The 25704-nt window shown below is 42.7% G+C and overlaps 1 protein-coding gene and 1 long non-coding RNA gene across 2 annotated transcripts in view; one reads left to right on the plus strand and one right to left on the minus strand.

The window, feature by feature from the left end:
* On the minus strand, positions 1-24866 carry LOC127568802 (uncharacterized). The gene is made up of 3 exons (XR_007956070.1): positions 24780-24866; positions 7870-7965; positions 1-68 (listed from the first exon to the last, which is right to left on the minus strand). It is a non-coding gene; the product is annotated as an uncharacterized LOC127568802 (long non-coding RNA).
* nmnat2 (nicotinamide nucleotide adenylyltransferase 2) overlaps positions 1-25704 on the plus strand; it is a 199243-nt gene that overhangs the window by 158600 nt on the left and 14939 nt on the right. Inside the window, exons 5-6 of the mRNA XM_052012983.1 lie at positions 1619-1742; positions 24436-24516. Coding sequence (XP_051868943.1) covers positions 1619-1742; positions 24436-24516 — 205 coding nt within the window. The remainder of the gene's footprint in view (positions 1-1618; positions 1743-24435; positions 24517-25704) is intronic.

Raw genomic sequence — 25704 nt, forward strand, 5'->3', positions numbered from 1 at the left:
CTTTTGCTGTCTTCTCATTAAGTTTATGACATCTGCTACGTAGAAGTGGATTGCTGTTTTGAAATTGTCTGCAGAATAAATAGGTATTCTGCTCTGGAATATGAAATAAATTAATTTGCATTTCATAATGCATAATATTGCCATTAAATGCATTGGTAATATTTAATTCTCAAACAGCTCAGAATGGAATCATAGGAGTCCATGCTTCAGAAAGCAAAGGCTTTTTAAAAAAAAATTACTCTCTCATTTTTTTGTGTTTATTTTATTTGAAGTGAGAAACCTAGACTAAATGACTCTGGTCCAGAACACCACCAAAATGGGAATTGGTGCTTCTTCTTGGGCAGTTCCTCGAGATCAAGGATGACTTACTTCATCTCTGGTTTTGTGAGTTTTGAGGTGGACAATGAGACCAATGTGGAAGCACCGACTCTTCCACAGATGGGGTAGAAGGTAGCAAATGAGGTGGTGAGGCATGTAATGTGTGAGGGGATACACTCCATCCACTACTTATGCAGGGCTTCTGTCCATTCCTAATGATGGCCTCGAGATTGTTTATACAATCCCAAATGCTCCACCTCCACTTCGAGCAGTCATGGAACAGAGATTCCCAGAAGTCAGTGGGGACATTGCATTTCTTCAAGAAAAATTTGAGCGCGTCGCTGAATCTTTTTTTCTGTCCGCCAGATAATCTCCTGTGAGAGAGCTCAGAACAGACTGTTGCAGGAGTCTAGTTTCAGGAATGCAAATAATGTGGCCTGTCCAATGTAGCCAACTGTATTTACTTTGGGCCTATGGGCATGGGAGAGGGCATTGGCATTGGTTTGCTTGTCCTTCCAGAACTTGGATGGATGGTATAATGTGTGCGATGGTGGGAGGTGTGAAACTCCACTGGTTTGTTGGCCTTGGAAAGAATGAGTGTGAGTGGAGGATGGTGCCATCAGTTCCAATTCATTACGGTGAAGAGACAGGAAAAAGATGAGCATGAGAGAGCTGACAATGGAATAACATTCAGGTGGGCAGGACTGAGTTAACTGGAGAGAGGATCAAAAGATGACTGTGGAAGCAGGGTATGGGGTGCTGGGATTGAGGGGAGAGAATACCACATAGCTTGCCTATCTGCTTGTAAGCTTTCCAAGGTCTAGTCCAACTACTTCTTCAATGAGTGAAGAAACTGCTCAAGCTAATAATTTCTTGAACAGTTGTGAGAGGTTGCTGGTGAAAAATGGTGCTGTGTTTATTTATGTAACAACAGACGCTTGATGCCAACTCTTGGTGTGAAGTGAAGCCTGTACCAGTGATTTGACATGGCATAATGTAAATGCCATGCTTAAGCCCATGAGTTGATCTTCTGCAGCCTGTTATAAGAGGAATGATTGAAATTCTGCTCTTTAGTACAAATTAAACACCAACTAACAGGAGGTGTGAAATAAAGTGATTTCACTTTTAAATGAAGTGCTAATTGGTAATAATAAAGACAAGCCCCTCTGTTCACTGGGTGGGAGCTGTTATAAACTGCTCTTTGCTGAGAAGCTAATCAGTGCCATTGTGAATATGCCAGATGTTGGTGGCTGACAGAAGCAGAGAGTCTTTAATTGTGCCTTTCTAAATTTTCTCCTAGAGAGTGACTGGCTGCATTCTGTCCAATGTAAACTCTCCAGCTACACCGGTAATTGGACAGCCGCAGAATGGAAGGCGCACCATCTACCAGGAGACCACAATCACAAACAACAAACCCACTGCAGGTAGGTCTCATCTGTGACCCAGTGAATGCGTGATGGGAAAGGATGGGAAAAGTTGAGGATGCCACATCAAATCTTGATTCAGAGTCAGTGTTATGGTACATTACATAATCAAGGAGCTATTTTTGTGCAATGGAACCAACCCAAGAGTCGCATCTCAAACCTCATTACTTGTTGGCTGAGTGAATTCAGTATCTAGTATATTCATGAGCCATTACAGACAGGGCTATGAAATAGCAGTCAATAATCCCAATATCTGACCTAAAAAGCTGGAAATATGATTTCAAATTCCTCCTATTACAGCTGGGGAATTTAAATACAGTCAGGTAAATAAAGCTGGAATTTTAAAAATATCATTATAATTAATGGAAGCCGATTCTTATAAAAATCCACCAGGGTGACTCATTCTTTACCTGGTCTGGCTTGTATGTGGGTCCAGACCTACAACAGAATGGCTGACTCTTAATTTTTGTCTTCCTAGAAATGGCAATTTGGAATGGGCAGTTAATGCTGGCAGGAGATGTGTGTATCCCACCGAGCAATCAAAGAAAAGCTCAAGGTCCCAGTTTGTTCTAAGTTAGCTGTTCTTGGCTATGAGATGGAGGAATTACAACATTTGGCCACGATGTCTGACTCTTTCCCCATTCAACAATTACATACAACTTGATGTATGACCCTTTGCTTGAATGCTAGTATCTCCTAGAACATCCCAGGCATGAGGGAGCACCACCGAAGAGGGAACTAGTAGGAGTAAAAGCTAAAAAATATTATTTGTTTTGTTGGATGAGGGCATCATTGACCAAAGTAACATTTATTGCTTGTCCCTAATTCCCCTCCAGAAATTGGTAGTGAGCCGCATTCTTGAACCATACCACTCCAGGATTTATACAGCAATGATGAAGGAATGGTGATCCATTTCCAATTCAGGGTGGTGCGTAACTTGGAGGGAATCTGAAAGTGGTGGTTTTTAAAAAAGTCAGAAAACTGCAAGTGCTAGAAATCTGGAAGAACAAAACATGAGTGATTTTTTAAAAAAAATCATATTGGTCTAATTCCTTGGCTTTCCAGTTGGGCATTCAGATACAAATGTATTCTTCAGTTATGTTCTGACCTGTTTGTCCTTGACCTTCCATCCTGTTTCGTCAGAACCTCAAAGACTAGTATCTTTTTGTTCAACTAAATATATGAAAGCCTTCCAAATTGAACAATAAGTTGAACAATATCAGTCAGCAATTCTGCTTTTGCAGGTCATATCTGCTCTGGACCAATAATTCATTTCTTTGCTTGTCCCATCTACTGCCCCTTTTGCCTCGCCCCATCATTCTCTTTCATCGTTTCGTCTCTCCCATCTTCCACCCTATCACAGACCATCTCTTTTGTTTTATCGCCCATTTTCCCCTTTCTCACTTCTCAAAACCGCTTCCTAACTTTTTCACGTCTGATGTAAGGTCATTGACCTGAAAGTTTGCTAGTACTTTTTTCTCCATAAATGCTGCCTGAACTTGCTGGCATTTTCAGTTTTGTAAAATTAGTGCTGTTTCTGCCTCTTTATTTAATGACTCACAGGATGTGGATGCCACTGATAATACCAGCAATCATGGTCTGATCCTATTTGCTCCTGAACGGAGGAGGCTGTTCAGAATTAAATACGTTGGTGACTCTGGAGTCATATAGGTCTGATGGGTAGAAATGACAGGTATATGGGTGGCACAAAGGCACAGCTAGCAGAGCTGCTGCCTCACAACTGCTGTGATCTGGGTTCAATCCTGACCTCTGGTACTGGCTGTGTGGAGTTTGCACATTCTCTCTGTGACCATGTGGGTTTCCTCTGGGTGATCCAGTTTCCTCCCATATGTCAAAACTGTGTGGGTTGGTAGGTTAATTGGCCACTGTCATTTGCCAATTGTGTCTAGATAAGAGGTAAAATCTTGGAGGAGTTGAAGGGAATGTGAGGAGAATAAAATGGGTTAGGGTAGGATTAGTTTTAAAATGTGTACTTGGTGGTCAGCATGGCCTCAGAGTGCCAAAAGGCCTCTGTCCATGCTCTACATCTCTATTACTCTCTGATAGGTTTCCATTCCTGAAGGATAAGAGTGAATCAACCAAGATTTTACAACAATCTTGCAATTTCATGATTTCAGTTATCGAGAGACTAGCTTTCATTCCGGATTAATTTATTTACTTGAATTTAAATTCCCCAGCTGTCATGGTAGCAGTCAAACTTGTGACTCTGGATCAATAGACCAGCACTCTAATTAAGTTAGTGGACAAACAGCCATGACAATATCACATGGGAGATAATATCTAGTGATGGAACAAACCACTTTTTCTGAAATGGTACTTTGGTATTTTTTCCTGCTGCTTTGTTGATATAAGTTTCAGATTTTTATGAATATTATAAATGAGTGGCCTTTCATTATTTTTAAATACACTGGTATCATCTCTTGGAATTGTACTGGGGCAGTCAGGTTCAAATGTATTTTTCAGTTGAAGTGTGGTTCAGTGCTTGGGGTCATTATCAGTTGGGCAAAGGCTCACAAATGTAATTCCGTTCCCATTTTAATGTACATTCCATCCTTAATTATACTCCATTATAAATTCCTGTGCCTACATCTGTAATGAAAATAGCTTTTGTCAAGTAGTCATTGAATAATGACCCCCCTTCCACTGTTGGTGACATTGTGAGAAAAGTGGATTTACACTTGCAAAGGAATCATTTGTAGAGCTGGGGGATAAGAACACAAGAGTGTGACTAATTGGGTAGATTCTCAAGTGCTGACAGGTGGGTAACACAGCCTTTTGTATGATTCTAAAGTACCACTTACACCTGTATGTGGTGGTGTGAAAGAGGTTTTCAAAAATTAATCATAAATAAATGTATGCTGCTAAACAGAAAAGCCTAGAAACTGGGTTGCAGAGTGCTGGTTATTTTTAGCTCTGTACAATTGACTTTGGAATAGGGTGAAATGTTATATGATCATTTCCATCTTGGAAAATAATTCAAGCGACCATGGTTTTATTATAGCTGTGCCAGGACGAGACCCCATCAAGTCCCATTCTTTTATCCTTTGAGCCAAATCCCCTCTTTCACACCCACCCCCCCCCCCTCCCAATCGCTACACAGCACCAACTCCATCTACTTTGCAGCAGCAGGAAAAGTATGTCATCCAGAATGAAGGTTGTTTTTTCTCTCTCTCTCTCTCTCTGGGGGATTAGTGGGCTATTTTGCCAATGGAGTCCCAACAGGCCTTGTGAGGTTGGCTGTCTGGTGACATGGGCTTCGGGGCATCTGGACCTCTTAGGGCAGGGTCGAGGGCGCGGAGGGAGTGAGGGATGGTTAGGCTTGAGGTAATCAGGGAGATCTAGAGTTGGGGCTAAAACCAATTAGGGAGGGTGTAGGCAGAGTTTGGTCGAGCTCCGGTTGCTGCCTGTGCAGTGTACTGCAGTTGGCAGCAGCAGATCCTGACCAAAACAGTCATCATGGCACACAACAACCATGTACTGTACCCAATATGCCACACTGAAACTTCTAGGGCTGGGTGTTATAATTTTTATTGCCTAGAAATTCATCTATGTTTGCTATCAGTAACCACACTATCTAGCAGTATCTAAGCACTATCTGCCTTAAAAGTCATTGCACTTGCTTCGGCCCTAGTCATTCCTACTGTGACCAATCCAGGCAAGCAGCTTCATAGGAAATATCTTTGGCCCGATCCATCATGGTGCCTTTCTGTGCAATCCTTTCTTGCACTCCCTAACGTGTGTTTAAGTGAAACTCCTCAGGCCTTCACAATCTATCACTACCATCCCGAACTCTGTCCTTCCCTGGACTGTCCCTTTCTCCTCACACCCCAACCTTCCCTCCTCCACCACAGTTGTCTCCAGCTCTCCTTCCTCTATCCTGGTTCAATTACAACATCATGTTCACTTGACCTGAACTGTAACCTTTTTCTGGACAATACATGTAGCATCGCAGAAGATCAATGAGTGTATTTAATTAGTATCTCTGAAAACTAAGAGTACATTGTATGTGTGAAGCAGCAGTGGGTAGATACTTGACACTGAATAGAGGTAATGTTACTTTACTGCATCATAGTGGAATTATAGAATTTAAATGCAGAGCATTTAATGAGATCAGCCAGTAGTAAAACCACATTTTATAGAAACAAACATAACAGGAGGAAATCCACAAATAAACTCCACATTAAGATCCTCTGATGATTAGCAAAATTCTAATTCAGAACCAGAAATTAAGCCGGTTTTTTGCTTTCACAAAACCTTTGCATCAAACAGGAGGTGTAACTGAGCTTTTCTTTTAAATTTTCATTAAGTATTAGATTTCAGAAGTTGTCCTAACTCCTGTTAACTTCCTCAGCATTAACACCAGCCTTTAATGTTTATGTCTTGTGGAGATTCTCAGACAAACCCATAACTTCATGTGTATATGTAATTAAGCCAAATATTAAATGCCTAACTACAATGGTGCATAATCCAGAAGATAGGATCACCTGCATGTCTGTATCATAAATTATATTGCCAGGAAGCATGCCAGTTCTTTTGCCTTAAAGGAACATTATTTGTGAGCTAAATTAAAGAAATGGGCATCTGTGATTTTATTTTCAGGAAACTATAGCAGCAATTCAAATATTCCTGCAGTAATTAACCTACTGGTGTTGTCAGCTACTTAGGTTTTGTTTATGGCTTTGGATTTAAAGCTTAGTTGAAATTTGTTCTACCTGTAACGTGGTGACTAGACCAGGGTAGAATACCCTAATTGAGACTTAATTAGCGTTTGGTACAGTATTAGCACAACCTTCCCATTCTTCCATATTCCATGCAGCTAGCAAGTATCCTGCATGCCTTCCTAACTAATTTGTATACCTGACCTGTGGACTTCAGAGATCTGTGGTTGAACATTGAAAGTTTCCTCCATTCCTTTGCTTTTCTCAGTATCCTGCCATTTATCATGTATCCATGTGTTATCTTGTTTGCCCTCCCCAAATGTAAATTGTGCGCTTTTCCAGACTGAGTTTGATTTACAACATTTTGCCTACCACATCAGTCCATTGATATCCTACTAATGTCTTTCTCACCACCAACCACATAGTCAATTTGGTATCATCCAAAGATTAGTTTATAGTACCTCAATTACAATCAAGTTCAGATCATTAATATTGAGCATGAAAAGTGGAGAACCTAGCACTGAGCCATGTGGAATCCCACTGATACAGTCACAGTAACTTATGCCAACCATTACACTTTGATTTCTGCCACTTTCCAGTTTTTAAATCCCAAACCATTTCCCCTGGATTCCATGGATTTAGGATTTTCTTAGCCATCCACCTTGACAAGCTCCTTGCTAAAATTTATGTGCATCACATCAAGTGTGCTACCCTCATTGACAATCTTTATTAACCTTTATAACTAGTCAATCAAATTAGTCAAATGTGACCTTAACAAATGCATGTTAGTTATGCTTGGTTAACCTGTAGGTTTATAAGTGACGATTTATACAGTTTCCCAGAACTTTTTCCAATAATTTGTTCTCTACCAGTGTTAGGTTGACTCACACATAGTTATCCTGTCTATCCCTTTTAAAACAATGACATCGCATTAGTAGTCTTCCAATCCTCCCACATCACATCTGAGATGAAAAAGGATTGGAACATGAAAGTCATAGCTTTTGCTATTTTTTTCCTCTTTTTCTCAACAACCAGGGGTACATTTTATCTGGCCCTGCTTATTTATCCATTAATATGTTGTAGCTCTCTGCTTATTTTATCCTTTATTTCATACTCTTTCATATTAATGGCATCAGTATTGTCTCTCTCTTCTGTGAAGACTGAGGCAAAGTATTAATTTTGAACTCACTTCCAGGCTTGGGTTGCATTTTCGTTAACGAAAATCCCCTGCTTTTTCCTTTGTCATCCTTTTTCCCTTTACATGTCCTTAAATAAGGCTCTAATTTGTAAGAAAATTTTCAAAACCTTGCAGCTGAGTTGTGGACAAAACTGGGAAAATTGTCAAAAATATTGATTTTTTTTGAGTAACAGCAGTAATTTGCAAAGGCCAGGAACCAGATTTGTTTTAAATATTGTTTCAAACATTATAAACATGTTAAATATTTTACCGTTCTCTTGTGGCTTGTTCTCTCGTTCTCCGGTGGCTCCTGTTGAGAAGTAGCTGCCGTGCTTCCTCACAATCAGCCATCATCCTTTAGCAGGAACTGGGGAGTGAACAAGGTGGCATTGAACACAGATGGCCCAGAGGGTGGGGCTGCTTCTCCCCCACTCGCACCCAGGCTAATGGAAGCACACCTCCACCACTCGGCCTGATCCAGTCCCACTGACTCTCCAACTGCCTCTCACTGTCAGGGTGGACTGACTGACTGCTCCAAACTTCTGCAGGGATTCTTACCACACACACTATTTTCCAGCACTCTGACAGTCACAGATACAGATCTATGCACACCAATTCCTTTGCGCACTCCTGCCCTGCTCCCCTGTGCGATGTTGGTGCCATCTCTACCCTGTCTTCCCATCTCCTTTCCCAAAGTGGCATCCAGAACGTACACAGTTAATGCACGAGGGAGTGAGTGGGGCATCAACACTGATGGCGCAGACCAAAAAATTGCAGTGCAGACCTCATATCACGCAATCTTAGTTTATGCACAATTGTAGTTTAGGCAAACTTTATTCATAAAACATCTGAGAACTTTCCTAAATTTTACTTCCCAGTAATCTTCCAAACACCTCTTTGTCTTCTGAATTTCCTTTTTAATTTCACAACTGCATTTCCTATAATCCTTGAGGGTCTCTGTAGTATTGAGCTCATGCTGTCCATCATGCTGTCCTCTTTTTGCCTTATCCTATCCTGTATGCATCTTGGGTGTCCAGTTTTGGAGACTCAATGCTTTTTTTAAAAATGAATGTATCTAGGAGCAGGAGCATTCCACGTGGTGCCTCAAGCTTTCTGCACCATTAAATAAGATCTAGGCCTTAGCCCACTTTCCTTACAGCTCCCCTAACTCTTGATATCCTTGTTCTGCTAAAATTTATCTCAATCTTGAATCCAAGCTCTCTGTGGGGGAGAATTCAAAATATTCATGACGCTTTGAGAGAAATAGTTCTTCTTTGTTTCTGTCTGGGTGAATTTCTTTATTTTGAGACAGTGCCCCTTTAATTCTGGACCTCTCCTGCAGGGAACCATCTTCGTTTTCATAACCTTTTCATATCTATCTTGTCAACTCCTTCAGTTTTCATTTGTTTCAATAAGGTCATCTCCTGCTTTTCTAAACTTCAGAAAGAATGGACCCACGCTGCTCACTCTTTCCTCATAAACATAAAAAACAAGAATAGGAGTTGGCCTATCAACCTTCCAAGCCAGCTGAGCCATTCAGTATGGCTGTTCCAATCTTGTCTCAAACACGACTTTCCCACTTTATTCCCATGTCCCTTGAATCCTTTCTAGTTTATGTTTGTCAGTCTCCACCTTGAAGATATCCAATGACTCCACCACCACAGTTCTGTGGCGAAGAGAATTCCAAATGTTCAGGATTCTCTGAGGGGAGTTGTTCCTTATCATCTTGGTCTTAAACTCCTTATCCTTATCATCAGCTCCTTATCCCAAAATTATACCTCCTAATTCTGGATATGCCCATTTGGGAAAATGTCTTCTCACCATCACTCCTGTCAGTCCCCTTCAGAATCTTATATGCTTCAATGAGATCACCTCCCATTCCAATGAATGTAGGCCCAACTTGCTCAACCTTCCTTCATATGTCAACCCCTTCCTTCCAAGAATCAATCTTCTCCACGATGCTTTTATTTAAGTATATCCTTCCTTAAATGTGGAGACAAAAAATGTGCAGTACTCCTGTTGTGGTCTCACAGATGCCCTGTAAAGTTGCATCAATATTTCCCTACTTTTACACTTTGTCCACTTTTTCACTTTGTAATAGAGGCCAACATTCCATTATAATTCCTAATTATTTGCTGTACCTGCATGCTAACTTCTAGTGTTTCTCACTTTCTGGAGAGGGATCCCCAGATGCCTTTGTGCCGCAACACTTTACAGTCTCACTCTATGAAATTTGCATTTTCATTCTTCTATGCAAAGTTAATAAGCTCACACCTCCCACATTATACTCCATCTCCTAACTTCTTGCCCACTCACCTAACTTTTTCATATTCCTTGGGAGGCTCTTTGTGTCCTCCTCATTGTACCATCAGGAAATCTGGCTTCAGTACACTCTGTCCCTTCATCCAAGTCTTTCATATAGATTATAAGTAGCTGAATCCCCAGCGGCACCCTTTGGCACCCCATGAGCTACTGACTGCCAATCTGAAAATGACCCACTTCTTCTGACTCTCTGTTTGGTTAATCACTCCTCTATTCATGCTAATATATCACCTCCAAACCATGCGCTCATATCATCTTTACAAATGCCTTCTTGAAAGTAAAATATACTATAGATGCTGCTTCCCTTATGTCCATCCTGTTTGTTACATCCTCAAAAGAAATGCAATAAATGTGGTTAATATATCTTTTCCAGAAAATGGTGCTGAATCTGCTTAATTGATAATTTTCAAGATATCCTCCTACTACCTTCTTAACAATGGATTCAAGACTGATGTCAAGCTAACTGGCCTGTTGTTTTTTGCTTTCCTTTTCCCTTCTTTCTTGGCATAACATCTGTGGTTTTCCATCTCTTGGGATGCAGGGAACTTTGGTAGATTGCAGACAGCTCATCCACTATCTCTGCAACCACTTCCTTTAAGACCCTTGGATGCAGGCCATTAGGTCCAGGGGATTTGTTAGTCTTTAGGCCCATTAGTTTGTCTATTACCTTTTCTTCTAGTGATACAGATTATTTAATTTACTCCATCCTGCAGCTGGACAGTCAAAAGACAACCTCTTCATCCCAGGACCCAATCAAATGAATTTCTCTGCACAGCCTCCATTATAAATAACTGCCTTAAATAACTGCATGCAGAATTCCAAGTGAAAATGTATTTCCCCGTTCTAAATTTTCACCATCTGCTTGAATACCACCCCCACCACCCTCCCCCCCCCAATTGCTCTGAATCTAGGTTTCCACAACTAAGTAAATCTCAGCTATTACTCAGTACAGTTTCTAACATGGAGCTCAGGATAGCAAGCTTTTCATTCATAGCAAGTTGTACCTGTACCTCACTGTACTTGTGCACAATAAACTCGACTTGTGCTCTGTCTGCAATGGTCAAGTCATGTGCTATGCAAAGTGGTCACCTTGTCTGTGTTTGATCTCGGCAATGTAGAGATCTGGAGCACACCTGGAGGTAGCAGTAGACAAGGTTGGAGGAGGCGCATGTGGATTTTTGCCTCACCTGAAAGGCACATTTAGGTCCCTGGTTGGTGGTGACAGAGAAGATGTAAGAACAAGTGTTGCACCTCCTGCGGTTGCAGGGGAAAGTGCCAGGGGTGAGGGAGGGGTGGGTGGTGACGGATGAGCTGAGCAGGGCGTCACAGAGGGAGTGGTCCCTGAGGAAGGTGGAAAGGGGTGGGGAAGGAAAGATGTGGCTGGTGGTGGGATCTCATGGCAGCTGGCGGAAGTGACGAAGGATGATGTGCTTGATGAGGAGGCTGGTCGGGTGAAAAGTGAAGACTCCAGGAACTCTATCATGTTCTTTTTGGAGGGAGGTGGGTGAAAGTAGAAGTCTGAGAAATTGAGGAATTGCAAGAAAGGGCTCCATCAACCACGGCAGAAGGGAAACATGCATCCTAAAAATGGAGGATGTTTCAGATGTCCTGGAATGGAAGGCCTCATCTTGAGAGCAGATGTGGCAGGAACTGGGAGAAAGAGATGGCATCCTTACAAGAAACAAGGCGGGAAATGGTGTAGTCTAGGTAGCTGTGGGAGTCAGTGGATTTGTAGTGAATGTCAGTGGCATCCAGGCATCATCCTTCGTCTTTTCCACTGGCTGGTAGGGCCCTGGAGAGTGTTGTAGAACATAGTTCCCTGAACGTGGTGAGCCAGGCAGACAGGGTGGTGAAGGAGGTGTCTGGCACGCTTGCCTTCATTGGTCAGGGCACCGAGTACAAGAGCTGAGATGTCACATTAGAGCTGTACAAGACATTAGTGAGGTGGCTCTTGGCATATTGTGTGCAATTCTGGTCACCTAGCTATAGGAAGGATGTCATGCAGCTGGAATGGGCGCAGAAAACATTCACAAGGATGTTACTGGGACTGGAGGGTTTAAGTTATAAAGAGAGACTGGATAATCTGGGACTGTTTTCCCTGGATTGTAGGAGGTTGAGGGGTGACCTTACAGAGTTATAGATGAGGTGAATACTCAGTCTTTTTCCCCTAAGACTAGGGGAGTCTAAAGCTTGAGGGCATAGGTCTAAGGTGAGAGGGAAATGGTTTTAAAGGTACCCGAGGAACAATTTCTTCACACAGTGGGTGGTGACTATGTGCAACAAGCTGTGAGAGGAAGTTGTAGAGGCAGGTACAATTACAACATTTAAAAGACATTTGGACAAGTGCATGGATAAGAAAGATTTAGAAGGATATGGGCCAAAAATAGGCAAAGGGAACCAGCTCAGGTAGGCAACTTGGTCAGCGCTGATGAGTTGGGCAGAAGGGACTGCTTCCGTGCTGTACTGCTCTATGACTCTGTTGCCTGGTCTACTTACAAACACGCTGCTTCACACTGAGGTCCTCAGTTAGTCACCCCTTTGCGCTGTCCAATCCTGCTTCTGGATCACCCTGCACGGTCCACTAAACCATCTCCCTTTCGGGTCCACTTGAGCTGCCCCTTCCTTCTCCCTTTCAGGTCTGCTTAAACTCCACTCTGCCAAGTCCACACCCAGTTTGGTAATTGGTTTATTATTGCCACATGTACCAAGATACAGTGAAAAGTTTTGTTTGCGCGCCATCCAGACAGATCATTCCATACATAAGTACACCAAGGTAATACGAAAGGAAAAACAATAACAGAATATGGAGGCTTGATCAGTAATATAGAGGGCCCTACTTGGGAGGGTGCAATACTGGACCTTCTCTTGGGGAACGAGGCAGGGCAGGTAACTGAAGTGGCAGGGAGCACCTTGGCTCTAGTGACCGTAATTCTATTAGTTTTAAGACAGTGATGGAAAAGGATAGGACAGGTCTACAGGTTAGGGTCTTAAACTGGAGCTGGGCTAATTTTGGGGGAATTAGGCATGATCTAGCAAAGCATGATTAGGTGAACCTGTTTGAAGGGATAGGAACGAATGGCAAGTGGGAGGTTTTTAAGACTGTGATATCAAGAGTCCAGGTGCAGCATGTTCCTGTTAGAGTGAAGGGGAAACTTGGTAAGTTTAGGGAACCTTGGCTGACGAGAGATATTGAGGCTCTGGTCAAGAAAAAGAAGGAAGCATACATTGGGTTTAGGAGGTCGGGGATGAGTGAATCCCTTGATGACTATGACAAATTAAGAATACTCTTAAGAGGGTAATCAGGAGGGCAAAGAGAGGGTTTGAGATGGATCTGGCAGGTAGGGTTAAGGAGATTCTACAGCTATATTAAGAGTAAAAGGGTGGCTGGGGAGAGAGTAGGTCCCCTTAGAGATCAGCAGGGCCGCCTATGTCTCGAGCTGCAGAAGATGGATTTTTAAGGAGTATTTTTCCTCTGTGTTTACTGAGGAGAAAATAACGGTCGCTCAAGAGATAAGTGAAACAAGTGGGGATGTTTTGGAGAAACAAGTGGAGATGTGATCTCACAGAGGTTTATAAAATCATGAGGGGCATATATAAGGTGAATGGTAGCAGTCTTACCCTAGGGTAGGGGAGTCCAAAACTAGGGAGCACAGATTTAGGGTGAGAGGAGAAAGATTTAAAAGGGACCTGAGGGGCAACTTTTTCACACAGAGGGTGGTGAGTAAATGGAATGAGCTGCCAGAGGAAATGGTTGAGGCAGCTACAATAGTATCATTTAAGCAGCACTTGGATAGGTACATGGAGGGGCGGGGCTTAGAGGGATATGGGCTGAATGCAGGAAGTTGGGTCTAGCTGGGTGGGCACTGTGGGCGGCATGGACTCGTTGGGCTGAAGGGCCTGTACCTATTGCTCTCTGACTCTATGACTAATGCAGAGCATAGTGTTACAGTTACGGAGAAAGTGCAGTGCAAGGAGACAAATAAGGTGCAAGGGCATGACTAGGTAGATTGAGAGATTGAGTTCATCTTTATCGTACAAGAGGTCCATTCGAGAACCTTGTAACAGCAGGATAGAAGTCCTTGAACCTGGTGGTACGTGTTCTCAAGCTTTTGTATCTTCTGCCTGGTGGGAGGGGGGAGAAGAGAGAATGTCCAGGGTGGGAGGGGTCTTTCCTGAGGCAGCGGGAAATGTAGACGGAGTCAGTGGAGGGGAGGCTGGTTTGCTACATCCCCTCGGGATCATCCTGCTGCCTCAGCGCTTCTCCTGGCCACCCGCTACCTCTGTGCCCTCCGTGGTTTGCTCTCGCTTCACTCTGCCTCTCAGCCTGTTCATGCTTCACCCTCACCCCGCGTCTCTTCACATTGCCCCAGTCCACTTTCAATCACCCTACTCTCCCTGCTCCACCCCGAGGCCCTTTACTCTTGCACCTTGGTTCTGTCCATCCCTGTTCCTGGTTCATCCTACATGGTCCACTAAACCTTCTCCCTTTCAGGTCCGCCTGAGTTTGACTTTTTCTGTAACCTGCAGCAAGGTGATAGTGGTGCAATTAAGTAACTGCTAATTACTGCAATGATGAGATTACACCTTTATTTTGTGTAAACACTGGTTTAGATGTAATGTGAAACGTTAGCAGCCCATTCATTTGGTAATGAAACTCAGTGTGGAGAATGTTTATTGAGCAACTTTAGCTCAAATCTTCTGGCCACACCAAAAAATAATCCCTTTCTTTTCAGGCAGACTGATTGGGAGTTTCCAGTTACAAACATATAAAAGAGGCATGGATGGCACAATGGTCACAGATGCCCACCAGTGGGGGATGATGGGGGCAAGGAGGGTAATGACCTCCTTGGAAACTTCAGCAATTAATTGACCAGGACACCATTCAGGCCCAAAGCTCCTGCAAGGTGCAGATGCATCTGACCTCTTGCGTGACAGACCTTTTCCAATTGCAGAAAGCAGAACAGCATCAAAGGTGTAACTATGGGAATTCAATGGGCCCAAGCCTTGCTTGCCTTTCTGTGGGATACATTGAACAGTAGTTTCAGTTCTACTTGGAGCCCATTCCCCTTCCCCCCCCACCTTTGTCCAGTACATCAATGACTTTATTGCTTCCTGCACTCATACAGAACTCAAATGTCGTCACTTTTGCCGCCAGTTTCCACCCTGCTCTCACCTTCAGGCACAGTAGTGTAGCAGTTAGGGTGACGCTATTACAGCGCCAGCGACCTGGGTTCAATTCCAGCCGCTGTCTGTAAGGAGTTTGTACGTTCTCCCCGTGTCTGTGTGGGTTTCCTCCGGGTGCTCCGGTTTCCTCCCACATTCCAAAGACGTACGGGTTAGGAAGTTGTGGGGATGCTATGCTGGCACCGGAAGCGTGGCGACACTTGTGGGCTGCACCAGAAAACTCTATGCAAAGATGTATTTCACTGTGTGTTTTGATGTACATGTGAATAATAAAGATACCTATCTGTCTGTCTGTCTATATACTGTATCTATCTATCATCTCTGACTCTTTCTTTCCCTTTTATACTTCCTGTATCTCTCTCTCCCCATCTCAGATGATGATTAGTGATGTGTTACAAGCCTAAAGCTATCACGGACTGCGCTTCCTCCAACCCTGCATCCTGCAAGACTCCATTCTATTCTCCCAGCTCCTCCATCTCTATCGTATTTGCTCTGATAATGAGACTTTCCACACTGGTTCTTCTCGAATTGTGATTGCCTCTGCACCATGATTGACAGAGCCCTTGACTGCATCTCATCGATTTCCCACACCTCTGCTCTCACCACTTCTCCTGGACATAACCAGGATAGAGTTCCCTTTGTTCTCTCCTTCTGTCCCATCAGCCTCTGCATTCAAAAGATAATTCACAATTTCTGCAGGCTTCTATAAGATTCCACCACCAGACACATCCCCTTCTCATATCAGCATTTTGAAAGGATTGTTCTCTGCAATTCCTCGGTTCACTTTTCCACCTCCACCAACTTCTCTCCTTGTGGCACTTTCCCATATACTGGGATTGGTATTGGTTTATTATTGTCATTTGTACCAAGGTACAGTGAAAAACTAGTCTTGCATACCGTTCGTACAGATCAATTCATTACACAGCGCAGATACATTGGGTTAGTATAGAGTGCATTGAGGTAGTACAGGTAAAAACAATAACAGAACACTGAGTAAAGTGTCACGGCTACAGGGAAGTGCATTGCAGGTAGATAATAAGGTGCAAGGTCATCTCTTGTCCTTTAACCTCTTCTCTTCCCACCATCTTGGGACTCAAGCAGTCTTTCCAAGTGAAGCAACAAATCACTTGCATTTCTTCCAATCTAATGTAATGCATTTGGTGTTCACAATGTGGTCTCTACACTGGGGGAGAAAAACAGATAGAATAACAACTTAGCAAAGCATCCGCACTCAGTTCACAGGTGTAACCCAGAGCTCCCAGTTGCCTGCCACTTTGATTCTCCATACCACTCCACTCTGACCTATCTGTCTATGGAGTTTGCACTCTTATAGCAAGGTTCAATGTGAGCTTGAGGAACAGCAACTCATCCTTTGTCAAGGCACGTTGAAGCCTACAGGATTCAATAGTCAATTCTACAACTTCGGGTCACTTGCTCCGTCAGTATGAAAACTGGCCCTTTCTGCTGAAAGTCATTATCTATGATACTGGCTTACCTTTTCTCTCTGCATTAACAGAGCTGACCAACTGGGCATGTCCCACAGCCCTGCACTTCACAACTTTTTATGTTCCTTTGTTTGCACTCTCATTCTCTAACAGCCGTCATTTCATAGCTTTTGCTTATTTTCTCTCTTTCTAACTGCCTCCATTAATCCATTGACTGGGATGACCTCTGCAGCTTATCCCCACAACAATCCTGGTCTCACCCTATCAGAGGTATTCACTTTATCCAATACATTCTTTCCCCACCTTCTCTGCAACATAAAACTAATTTGTCTTTTCTCTTCTCCAGTTCTGACTGGAGTCTTTGACCTGAAACAACAACCCTGTTTCTCTTTCCACAGATACTGCCTGATCTAATGAGTGTTTCCAGCAATTTCTGTTTTTAATTCCAATTTGGAGCATCTGCAGTTTATTTGCAGTAACCTGGAAGGTCCCCAGAGCCCCAGTAATTTCTGTGACGTACCTTGGACTCAGGGTTGAATCCAGAGAGTTTGTATTTGTACATTCAGCCATTAACTTGTGTTCCACAGAAATGTTTCAGCGCACCTGTTAGACGTACAAGTTCTCTTCTGGTATCCAGGTGTGCACCATTGGATGAATACCTTTCCTGTCTGGTAGCTGCTCAGTATAATCTGGATCTGAGCTCAGTAACTATGTCCTGGGATTTCTTCTCCCCTGTCCAAAAGAGGATCCTCAGGAGACTGAAAGTTGCAACACAAGTAGACATGGTGGTAAAGAAGGCAAGCAGCATACTTCCCTTTATCAGTCAGGGCATTGAGTATAAAAGTTGGCAAGTCACGTTGGAGCTCTATAAAACTTTGGTTGGGCCACATTTGGAGCATTGTGCGCAGTTCTGGTCACCACATTACAGGAAGGATGTGGAGGCTTTAGAGAGGGTGCAAAAGAGGTTCACAAGATGCTGCTTGGATTAAAGGGTATTAAAATAAGATAAGATATCTTTATTAGCCACATGTACATCAAAACACACAGTGAAATGCATCTTTTGCGTAGAGTGTTCTGGGGGGCAGCCCTCAAGTATCGCCACGCTTCTGGCGCCAACACAGCATGCCCACAACTTCCTAACCTGCACGTCCTTGGAATGTGGGAGGAAACTGGAGCACCTGGAAGAAACCCACGCAGACACGGGGAGAACGTACAAACTCCTTACAGACAGTGGCAAGAATTGAACCAGGGTTGCTGGTGCTGTAATAGCATTATGCTAACTGCTGCACTACTGTGCCTGCCTGCTATAAGGAGAGCTACAAGGAGAGAGGTTGGACAAACTTGGGATTGTTTTCTCCGGAGCATTGAAAGCTGTGGGGGTGCCCAGATATAAATATATAAAATTATGAGAGGTATAGATAGGAAAGGTAGGCAGAACCTTTTTCCCAGGGTGGAAATGTCAAATACGAGATGGTGTAGGTTTAAGGCGAGAGGGGGAAAGTTGAGAGATTAGTGAGGCAAGTCTTTTTACACAGAGAGTGGTAGGTGCCTGGAACACACTGCCAGGGGAGGTGGTGGAAGCAGATACAATAGCAACATTTAAGAGGCATTTAGACAGGCACATGAATAGGCAGGAGATGGAGGGATATGGACCATGTGCAGGCAGATGGGATTGGTTAAAATGGCATCATGGTTGGCACAGACATCATGGGCTAAAGGGCCTGTTCCTTTGCTGTATTGTTCTATGAAACACCCAGCAGTGTACAGGGTTTTAGGTCATTCTATTAGTCCAAGGCAAAATTAGCCAATGATATAGACCTTTGACACCTCTCCTCTGTAATATGATACAAAATCACTAAGTGCTTAATGAGATTAATTAGCATGGATTTCCAAAGCTCTCATTATGCCTGACCGACTTTAAGGGCTTGGAGTCTGCAGGCATGGTCTGCAAAGAAGAAGGGGGGAAGTTGCTTGTTTTAGTTATTTGTAATTTTTAAAAATTCTTTAAATTGTTTTAAAATATTTTTGTTATCACTTTAATTATTTGAATATTCTGGAGAGACGTTGAAATACATTAACATCTGATCAAGCTCTGGGTGGGCCAAAGTCATCTGCCAAAGGCCTCCAGAGGGGTTTTGTGGCAGGAGCTTCCTCTGGACCATCCATGTAACTCCCATTTGGCTTTGGAGGCTCTATCAGTGCTCAGAGCCTCGCAGTCTGGCTCTGACACTGCCTGCACAGCAAGAGTTAATTGGGGCAAACAGGAGTGGGACAGCAGAGCCCACTCTGAAGAAGTAACTGTTTAAGTTTGGCATGGTAGTGGTGGTCTGTCATGATGATTGGTGAGAGGGCACAGACTTTGGGTGCTTATAAATGGAATCAAGGGTGAATACTTAAAAAAAAGGCTTTGCACTAATGGTTAGATGTGGAATTATCAGCCATGAAATGCAGGTGAAGCAGAGTCCATTGAAATCTTCAGAAAGTAGATTAGATCTTCGCTTCAAAGCAGGGCTTCGAAAAGAGAGAAAGGCTAACAGGAGAGTGGGATTAGACCAGGTGGCTGATGTGGGGAATGACACCAGCACAAGTGTAATGAGCCATATGGCCTGTTTCTGCACTGGAGGATTCTCTTTCCCTGCATAACCACTCAGTGACTCCCAGTCACAGAATTCTGGTGCTGGATACAGGCATCTCATTCCATATGTGAAAATGTGAACTTTTATGATTGATCTAAAAATGTACTCTGTAACCCCTCTGTTTTACCACAATTTTGCATTGTTTGCATGTTCATGGTGAGGAACAGCAACCACTTACTTATTCAAGTGCAAGCTGGTGACATGTGCTCTAGGTGGCACTCTAACCACCTCTGGAAACCAAATTAGTTCCAACATCAGAGCCAATTTTGTATTGTTCAGTGAAAGACTAAATAAAAATCAATACCTCATTCATTATGTGTTCTTGTTAGTCATGTTCAACTTTTATTCTTAGTTGCTTTATGTATTAACCTGGAATTTATTTTATTTCTGTAAGTACAGTCCTGTGCCAAACTAATGGTTTGTACAACATCCAACTTGCCCAAGGATAATTCATTTGAGGTTATAAATCACAATTGTGACCTTCAAGCAGGAATGTTTAAGAGGCTCTTGTGATATTCCTATCTGTTCTATTTTGACGTAGATTAACTCTAACTTTAAATGGACTGATGGCAACTCGAAAATACTGCACATGGATCCCAGTAAGAGCATGTTAAATATTTACATATGAAGTCCACAACTAGCATTTTTTAATGCTCCGTCAGTCTTCAGAGCTGAAATTTATGTATAATGTTGAACAGAAATTAATACAATCTGCATTTATTTCAGTGGAACTAGCTCCAGGACAGGAGTGTTGCAGAAAGTGAATTAGCCTTGGGCAAATTGGATGTTGTACAAACCTTTAGTTTGGCACAGGACTATACTTACAGGTTAATCACTTAGAGCCAATTCTGCAGCATCAGGCAAGCTATTCATAACTTTGCATTTTTGGTACTAGGTGTTTCCTTAGCAGGAATATCTACACTGTTTAGTGGATGAATGGGGTTTTGGGGATGGTGGTGGGAACAAATTGCTCTACAGAGGCTGGTGGAGTTGTTCAGCCATGCCAAGGTCTAAAGCAAAAGATATGTGCACCCCCTGGAGAAAATGCTATAACTGCTGAATTTGCGCAGGGCTGCAGCCTTAGGGGGTGGTATTAAAACCACTGATGGTGCCAATACTGCACATTTACCCACACATTATGCCCACTGATAACTGGGCTGTAACATTGCAAAAAAAGTGCCCAAGCCAGCTTCCTGCTTTCTATTCCTGACTTATCCAATAATAATCAGTTAACCTTTGAGAAGCAATATTTCAGCAAGCATTTGTCAGATAATTCATAACAATGAGGCTGCACATTTTCAATAAGCCAAAGAGAAGTGAAGTTCTCCAGTAAGTACACGTTCCATAATTTTCATTTATTTTGAATTTGTATTAAGGTCACTGAAACACATTACACTTTGTCAAAAGTGTACAAGGATTATTGATAACATGAGTATTTGTGTGTAGAATAATAAAAAAACAGGTGCAATTTTTGGCTCTCTCCACTGCCAAGTCATTGGGATAGGTGTTGATGGCAGTCAACTAACAAGTAATTATACAGTTTGCAAGAAAAAATGAACTAAATACACAGAAAGATCATGATAAGGAGCCAAAACCAATCTAAAAGTTACAAACACATCACAAGTTGAAAGCTTATCATTCTATATAATTAAAGAATACTCTGGTATAAGTTCAATTTAAATGTTTGTGTGAACCAGCCAATGGTCAGTCAGCTGTTCATTAAACACTTCACTTGATTTTATTTCTGAGTGCCAAAAGAACACGGTACGGTACAGCAGCACGATTATAGCGCCAGCGATCGGGGTTCGATTCCCGTCGCTGCCTGTAAGGAGTTTATACATTCTCCCGTGTCTGCGTGGGTTTCCTCTGGGTGCTCCGGTTTCCTCCCACATTCCAAAGACACAATTGGTAGGTTAATTTGGGTTTAAAATGGGCAGCGCGGACTCGTTGGGCCAGAAGGGCCTGTTACCACGCTGTAAATTTTGCTCTACCATCTGAAGACTGATTGTACCTGACACAGTTCTGTGTCACATGTACCGGGAATTTCCAAGGTTTGCTCTGTTTTTGATAGCCCCTCATTGTTTTACATGCCTCTAGGGTTACCGCTCCTACACTCTAGGGAAAGAAGCCTCAGCCTATCCAGTCTCTCCTGATAACTCAAGCCCTCAGTCCCAGGTACATCCTTGTGAATTTTTTCTGCACCTTTTCCAGCTTCATGATATCCTCCCAATAGTTAAGTGACCAGAACTACACATAGTACTCCGAGTGTGGTTTCGCCTATGCCTCGTACAGCTGTAACATGACATCCCAGCCCTCGTACTCAATGCCCTGACAGATGAAGGAAAGCAAATATGCCAATGCCTTCTTCACTACCTGTGTCATCACGTTCAAGGAACGCTGTACCTGTACACCAAGATCTCTCTGTTCTACAACACTCCCCAGGGCCCTGCCTTTTACTGTGCAAGTTGTGCCCTGGCTTAACTTCCTAAAATGCAACACTTAGCACTTGTCTGTGGTAAATTCCATCTGCCATTCCTTGGCCCACTTTCCTAGTTGATCTAGATCCTGTTGTAATCTTAGATAACCTTCTTCACTGGCCACTGTACTTCCAATTTTGGTGTCATCTGCAAACGTACTAACCATGCCAATGATATTCTCATCCAAATCATTAAGATAGTGGACAAACAACAGTGGACCCAGCACTGATCCCTGCACACCACTGGTCACAGATCTCCATTCTGAGAAACAACCCTCCACTACTGCCCTCTGACTCCTTCCATCAAACCAATTTTGTATCCGATTGGCTAGCTCACCCTGGATCCCATCTGATCTAACCTTCCAGACCAGCCTACTATGCAGAATCTTGTCAAAGGCCTTGCTAAAATCCATGTCTACCAGCCTGCCCTCATCAATCCTCTTGGTCACCTCCTCAACAAACTCAATCAAATTCATGAGACACAATTTACCACACACAAAGCCAAGCTAACTATCCCTCATCAGTCCTTGCCTTTCCAAATGCAAATGGATCCTGTCTCTCAGAATCCCCTCCAGTAACTTTCTCACCGCTGATGTTGGGCTCATCAGCCTGTAGTTTCCTGGCTTGTCCTTGCAGCCCTTCTTAAATAAAGGCACAATGTTAGCCACCCTCCAGTCTTCTGGGACCTTGCCCGTGGTTAACAATCTCTGACGGGGCTCCAGCAATTTCTTCCCTGGCTTCCCACAATGTCCTAGGATAGATTTGGTCAGGCCCTGGGAACTTATCCACCTTCGTGCACTTTTATGACTGCCAGCACCTCCCCTTTTCGTATGTGGATATGTTCTCTTCCTTGAATTGCCCACCTTCCATGACCTTCTCCACAGTAAGTACAGTGACACTTAAGGGGCTCTATTCTCTCCCTAATTCGCTTTTTGCTCTTAATATACTTATAGAATATCTTGGGATTTTCCTTTACCTTATCTGCCAAAGCTATCTCATATCTTCTTTTTGCCCTCCTGATTTCCCTCTTGGGTGTGCTCCCGTTATGTAACAGATTCGAGGATCTCGAGGGACAAGGACTCTGGACACAGTCTTTGGAGTTAAAATGATTTATTTATAAAAGACAAATGCAGGACAGGATAATGGAAACAACACACATACACACCTGCACACTGGTGATCGCAAACGTGGGGGGGGGGGGGAAAAAAATCGCAACAAGGGTAAGATACACACGCACGCACACGCACTGGGTACAAACGATCAAGGAAGAAACAATACAATGCCTACCACCCCTCGACTCAGTGAAGGCATGGCTCTACGCTACCGGGAATCTATTTAGGATGCGCCTAACCCCGTGGAAGTGCACACTCTTACCAATGGTCTCTTCAGCATTGTTTCACGATTCCTCAGAGCAATCAAAGAGAGTGAACGATGCACGTGTGGCACTCTTTATAGTGCTAGAGGGCTGGGTGGTCCAGCCCAGGTAGTTCAAACAAGCCAATGGCCCAAGGTCAGGTACACAGGTGTTTACAGAGGCCAGTGGTCAAGTGTGGACTAATGGGTGGGTGGAGCCAGACCTTGATTGACAGTGATGTGACTTTCGACCAGGTAATCAGTGGTGTCACGTGACAGCCATGACCCTTCAAAATACAGCTCCTACATCCCTTATACTCAAGGAATTCCCTTGATCCCAGCTGCCTCTACCTGACATTTGCTTCCTTCTTTTTTCTAACCATACTGCCCCTGAACTCTCCCCATCTCACTTTTAAAAGCCTCACACTTGCCAGACATCCTTTTACCTGCAAACAGCCTCTCCTAATCAACCTTTGCAAATTCCTGAGGGGGAGATGTTGTTGATTAATGTCTTTGCAACATACAAAGGATTTTTTCCCTCAAAGTTCCACCTTGTTAAGTAAGAACATTTTCATTTTCTGTTAATTTTAGACAGCTAAACAATTTCTAAAAAGTATTGACATAATGCAAACTCCAAGTGACTGCTAAAGCTGATTGGAACAAAAACTCTTCACAACTTGACCACATTTACCATTTCCCAATACCACCCACTAAACCTATTCATATAAAAATTATCTTATTGTTTATTGAACCTAACTTAAGATCTGAAGAAAGAACTTATTTAAATGTATTAGACATGGAGGAATCTGTTTACAATCAAATTCTGTAAAAGTGTTGGAAATCAAATATCTTAGAGCCCATGAAATATCTGTTGTTGGTATTAGCAGCTTGGAGTTTACCCATTCATCTAGTGACTTTTCAGTCTTAGTAGATTAGTTGATTTTGCTCTTATTTCAGAGTCAGACTGTTGCTGGTTCAAGACCAACATGAAATGGAGTACTTCTCTTGGAATCATCCTTCAATGCAGTACTAGAGGGTGGGGTGGGGGGGTTTACTTGGTTTAAGCTGCTGTCTCTCAGACTAGATGGTAAACTGACCCTCTGCCTGCCTGCCTGCCTATGGGTCAGTTTACTCCACAGTTTGAGAGAGAGCAGCATCAACCAAGTAAAACTCCCCAGTACTACACTTGATTCATAATTGTACACAAGCACTAGATTCTTTGTTGAGAGGCACTGGGTTTAATAAAGGGTGTTCAGTTGATAGCTCTGCCTCTGTTTATTTGCTTATGCTTACAGCGCAGAAGATTCAGTGCAAATTCATTCTTCCAGGGAGTTGTTGTTTCTACACTTTATTAACTTGCCACTGAGCTGCATCTCTAGTTGCCTATTACTTATCAGTTTTCAATTGCATTTGCTTTACAGTTCGAATCCTGGGGAAGGTGAGCGAAAGTCTGGGAAGAATCTGCTGTGTTCGCCCACACGTTGAACGCTTCACCTTTGTGGGTACGTGCATTGTTTTTGGTGTAAAGGCAAACTACTCATCAGACAAACACCCCGTGGCACTTGAACACCCTATGATGAGGGCTACACTAAATAACAGTATTCAAGGCATTTGTTTGTGTACCAGGAATATTAATTGTTCACAATTAGGCACTTAAAATGATAAAACAAGACATAGTTGCATTTAAAAAAAATAACTAAAATTGAAATTTTGTTTTTGGCCATTCCCAATATCAAGTTAGAGATAAGAAGATCATCCTACTGACCTGTATAGATGGGCAGATGACTCACCACCGAAGCTAGTAACACCAAACACAATCTGATCCAAATTGAATATTTCTCTGGAGCTCCAAGCTCATTAGAAACCCATCCTGAAATGTGTACTGCCTAACTAGTCTGCATTTTTAATTGGCTCCTGAGATTTTGTTGCACATGAAGTCTTGTGATTATGGTTAAAGGCCATTGGTTTAATATTTCAAACAGGAAAATAAATTGTTTCATGGAGTGTAATTGGCCATGCAGAATGTTGAATGAAATTCTGGCAGAACACAAATACTATTAACCTGCTCCTGGTTCACTGATAATCTGCTATAATTTTCCCAGTTCTCCAAATCTGTCACTCCCTACCCAACTCTGCCAAATGATTCCAGCTGCTACCCTTAATCCTGCATTTTAATGGTCTCATTTCATTTATCATTGTTAGAACAACCATCAACAAGAATTCAAGACAGAAGGAACATCCAGAACGGAGAAAGAGAAAGTAGTAACAGGACCTAATGTCCCAATTAATATAAGAAACACATCCTCTGACTCACTGAGCAATTCCACCGAGATTAGCAACATATTCGGTAAATTTTCCACACATAACAGGAAATGTGTGCTGCTGATTTGCTTAACAATTGCCATGGAGATGAGTCAATGATATAAAAGAAGGCAAATCAAAGTATAGGCAGATGTGAGTTTTTGGACTGACAATAAATCTCAGAGAAATGCTGTTGGCCTTTTGACTAAAACCTCGACCCAAAATGCAAGCAGTTGGCCAATCCACAATAAATGCACTGATTCCTTGTGCTTAGGTCGCCAAATGAAATTTGTTTGCTACAATCTGCTATTCCCAAATAACATTTCCACATCATTTATCAAAGAAAGGAAGGCCTATATTTTTATTTTTGCAATCTAATATGATACTGA

The sequence above is a fragment of the Pristis pectinata genome, chromosome 3 (genome assembly GCF_009764475.1).
Source record: "Pristis pectinata isolate sPriPec2 chromosome 3, sPriPec2.1.pri, whole genome shotgun sequence".
Taxonomy (NCBI): Eukaryota; Metazoa; Chordata; class Chondrichthyes; order Rhinopristiformes; family Pristidae; genus Pristis; species Pristis pectinata.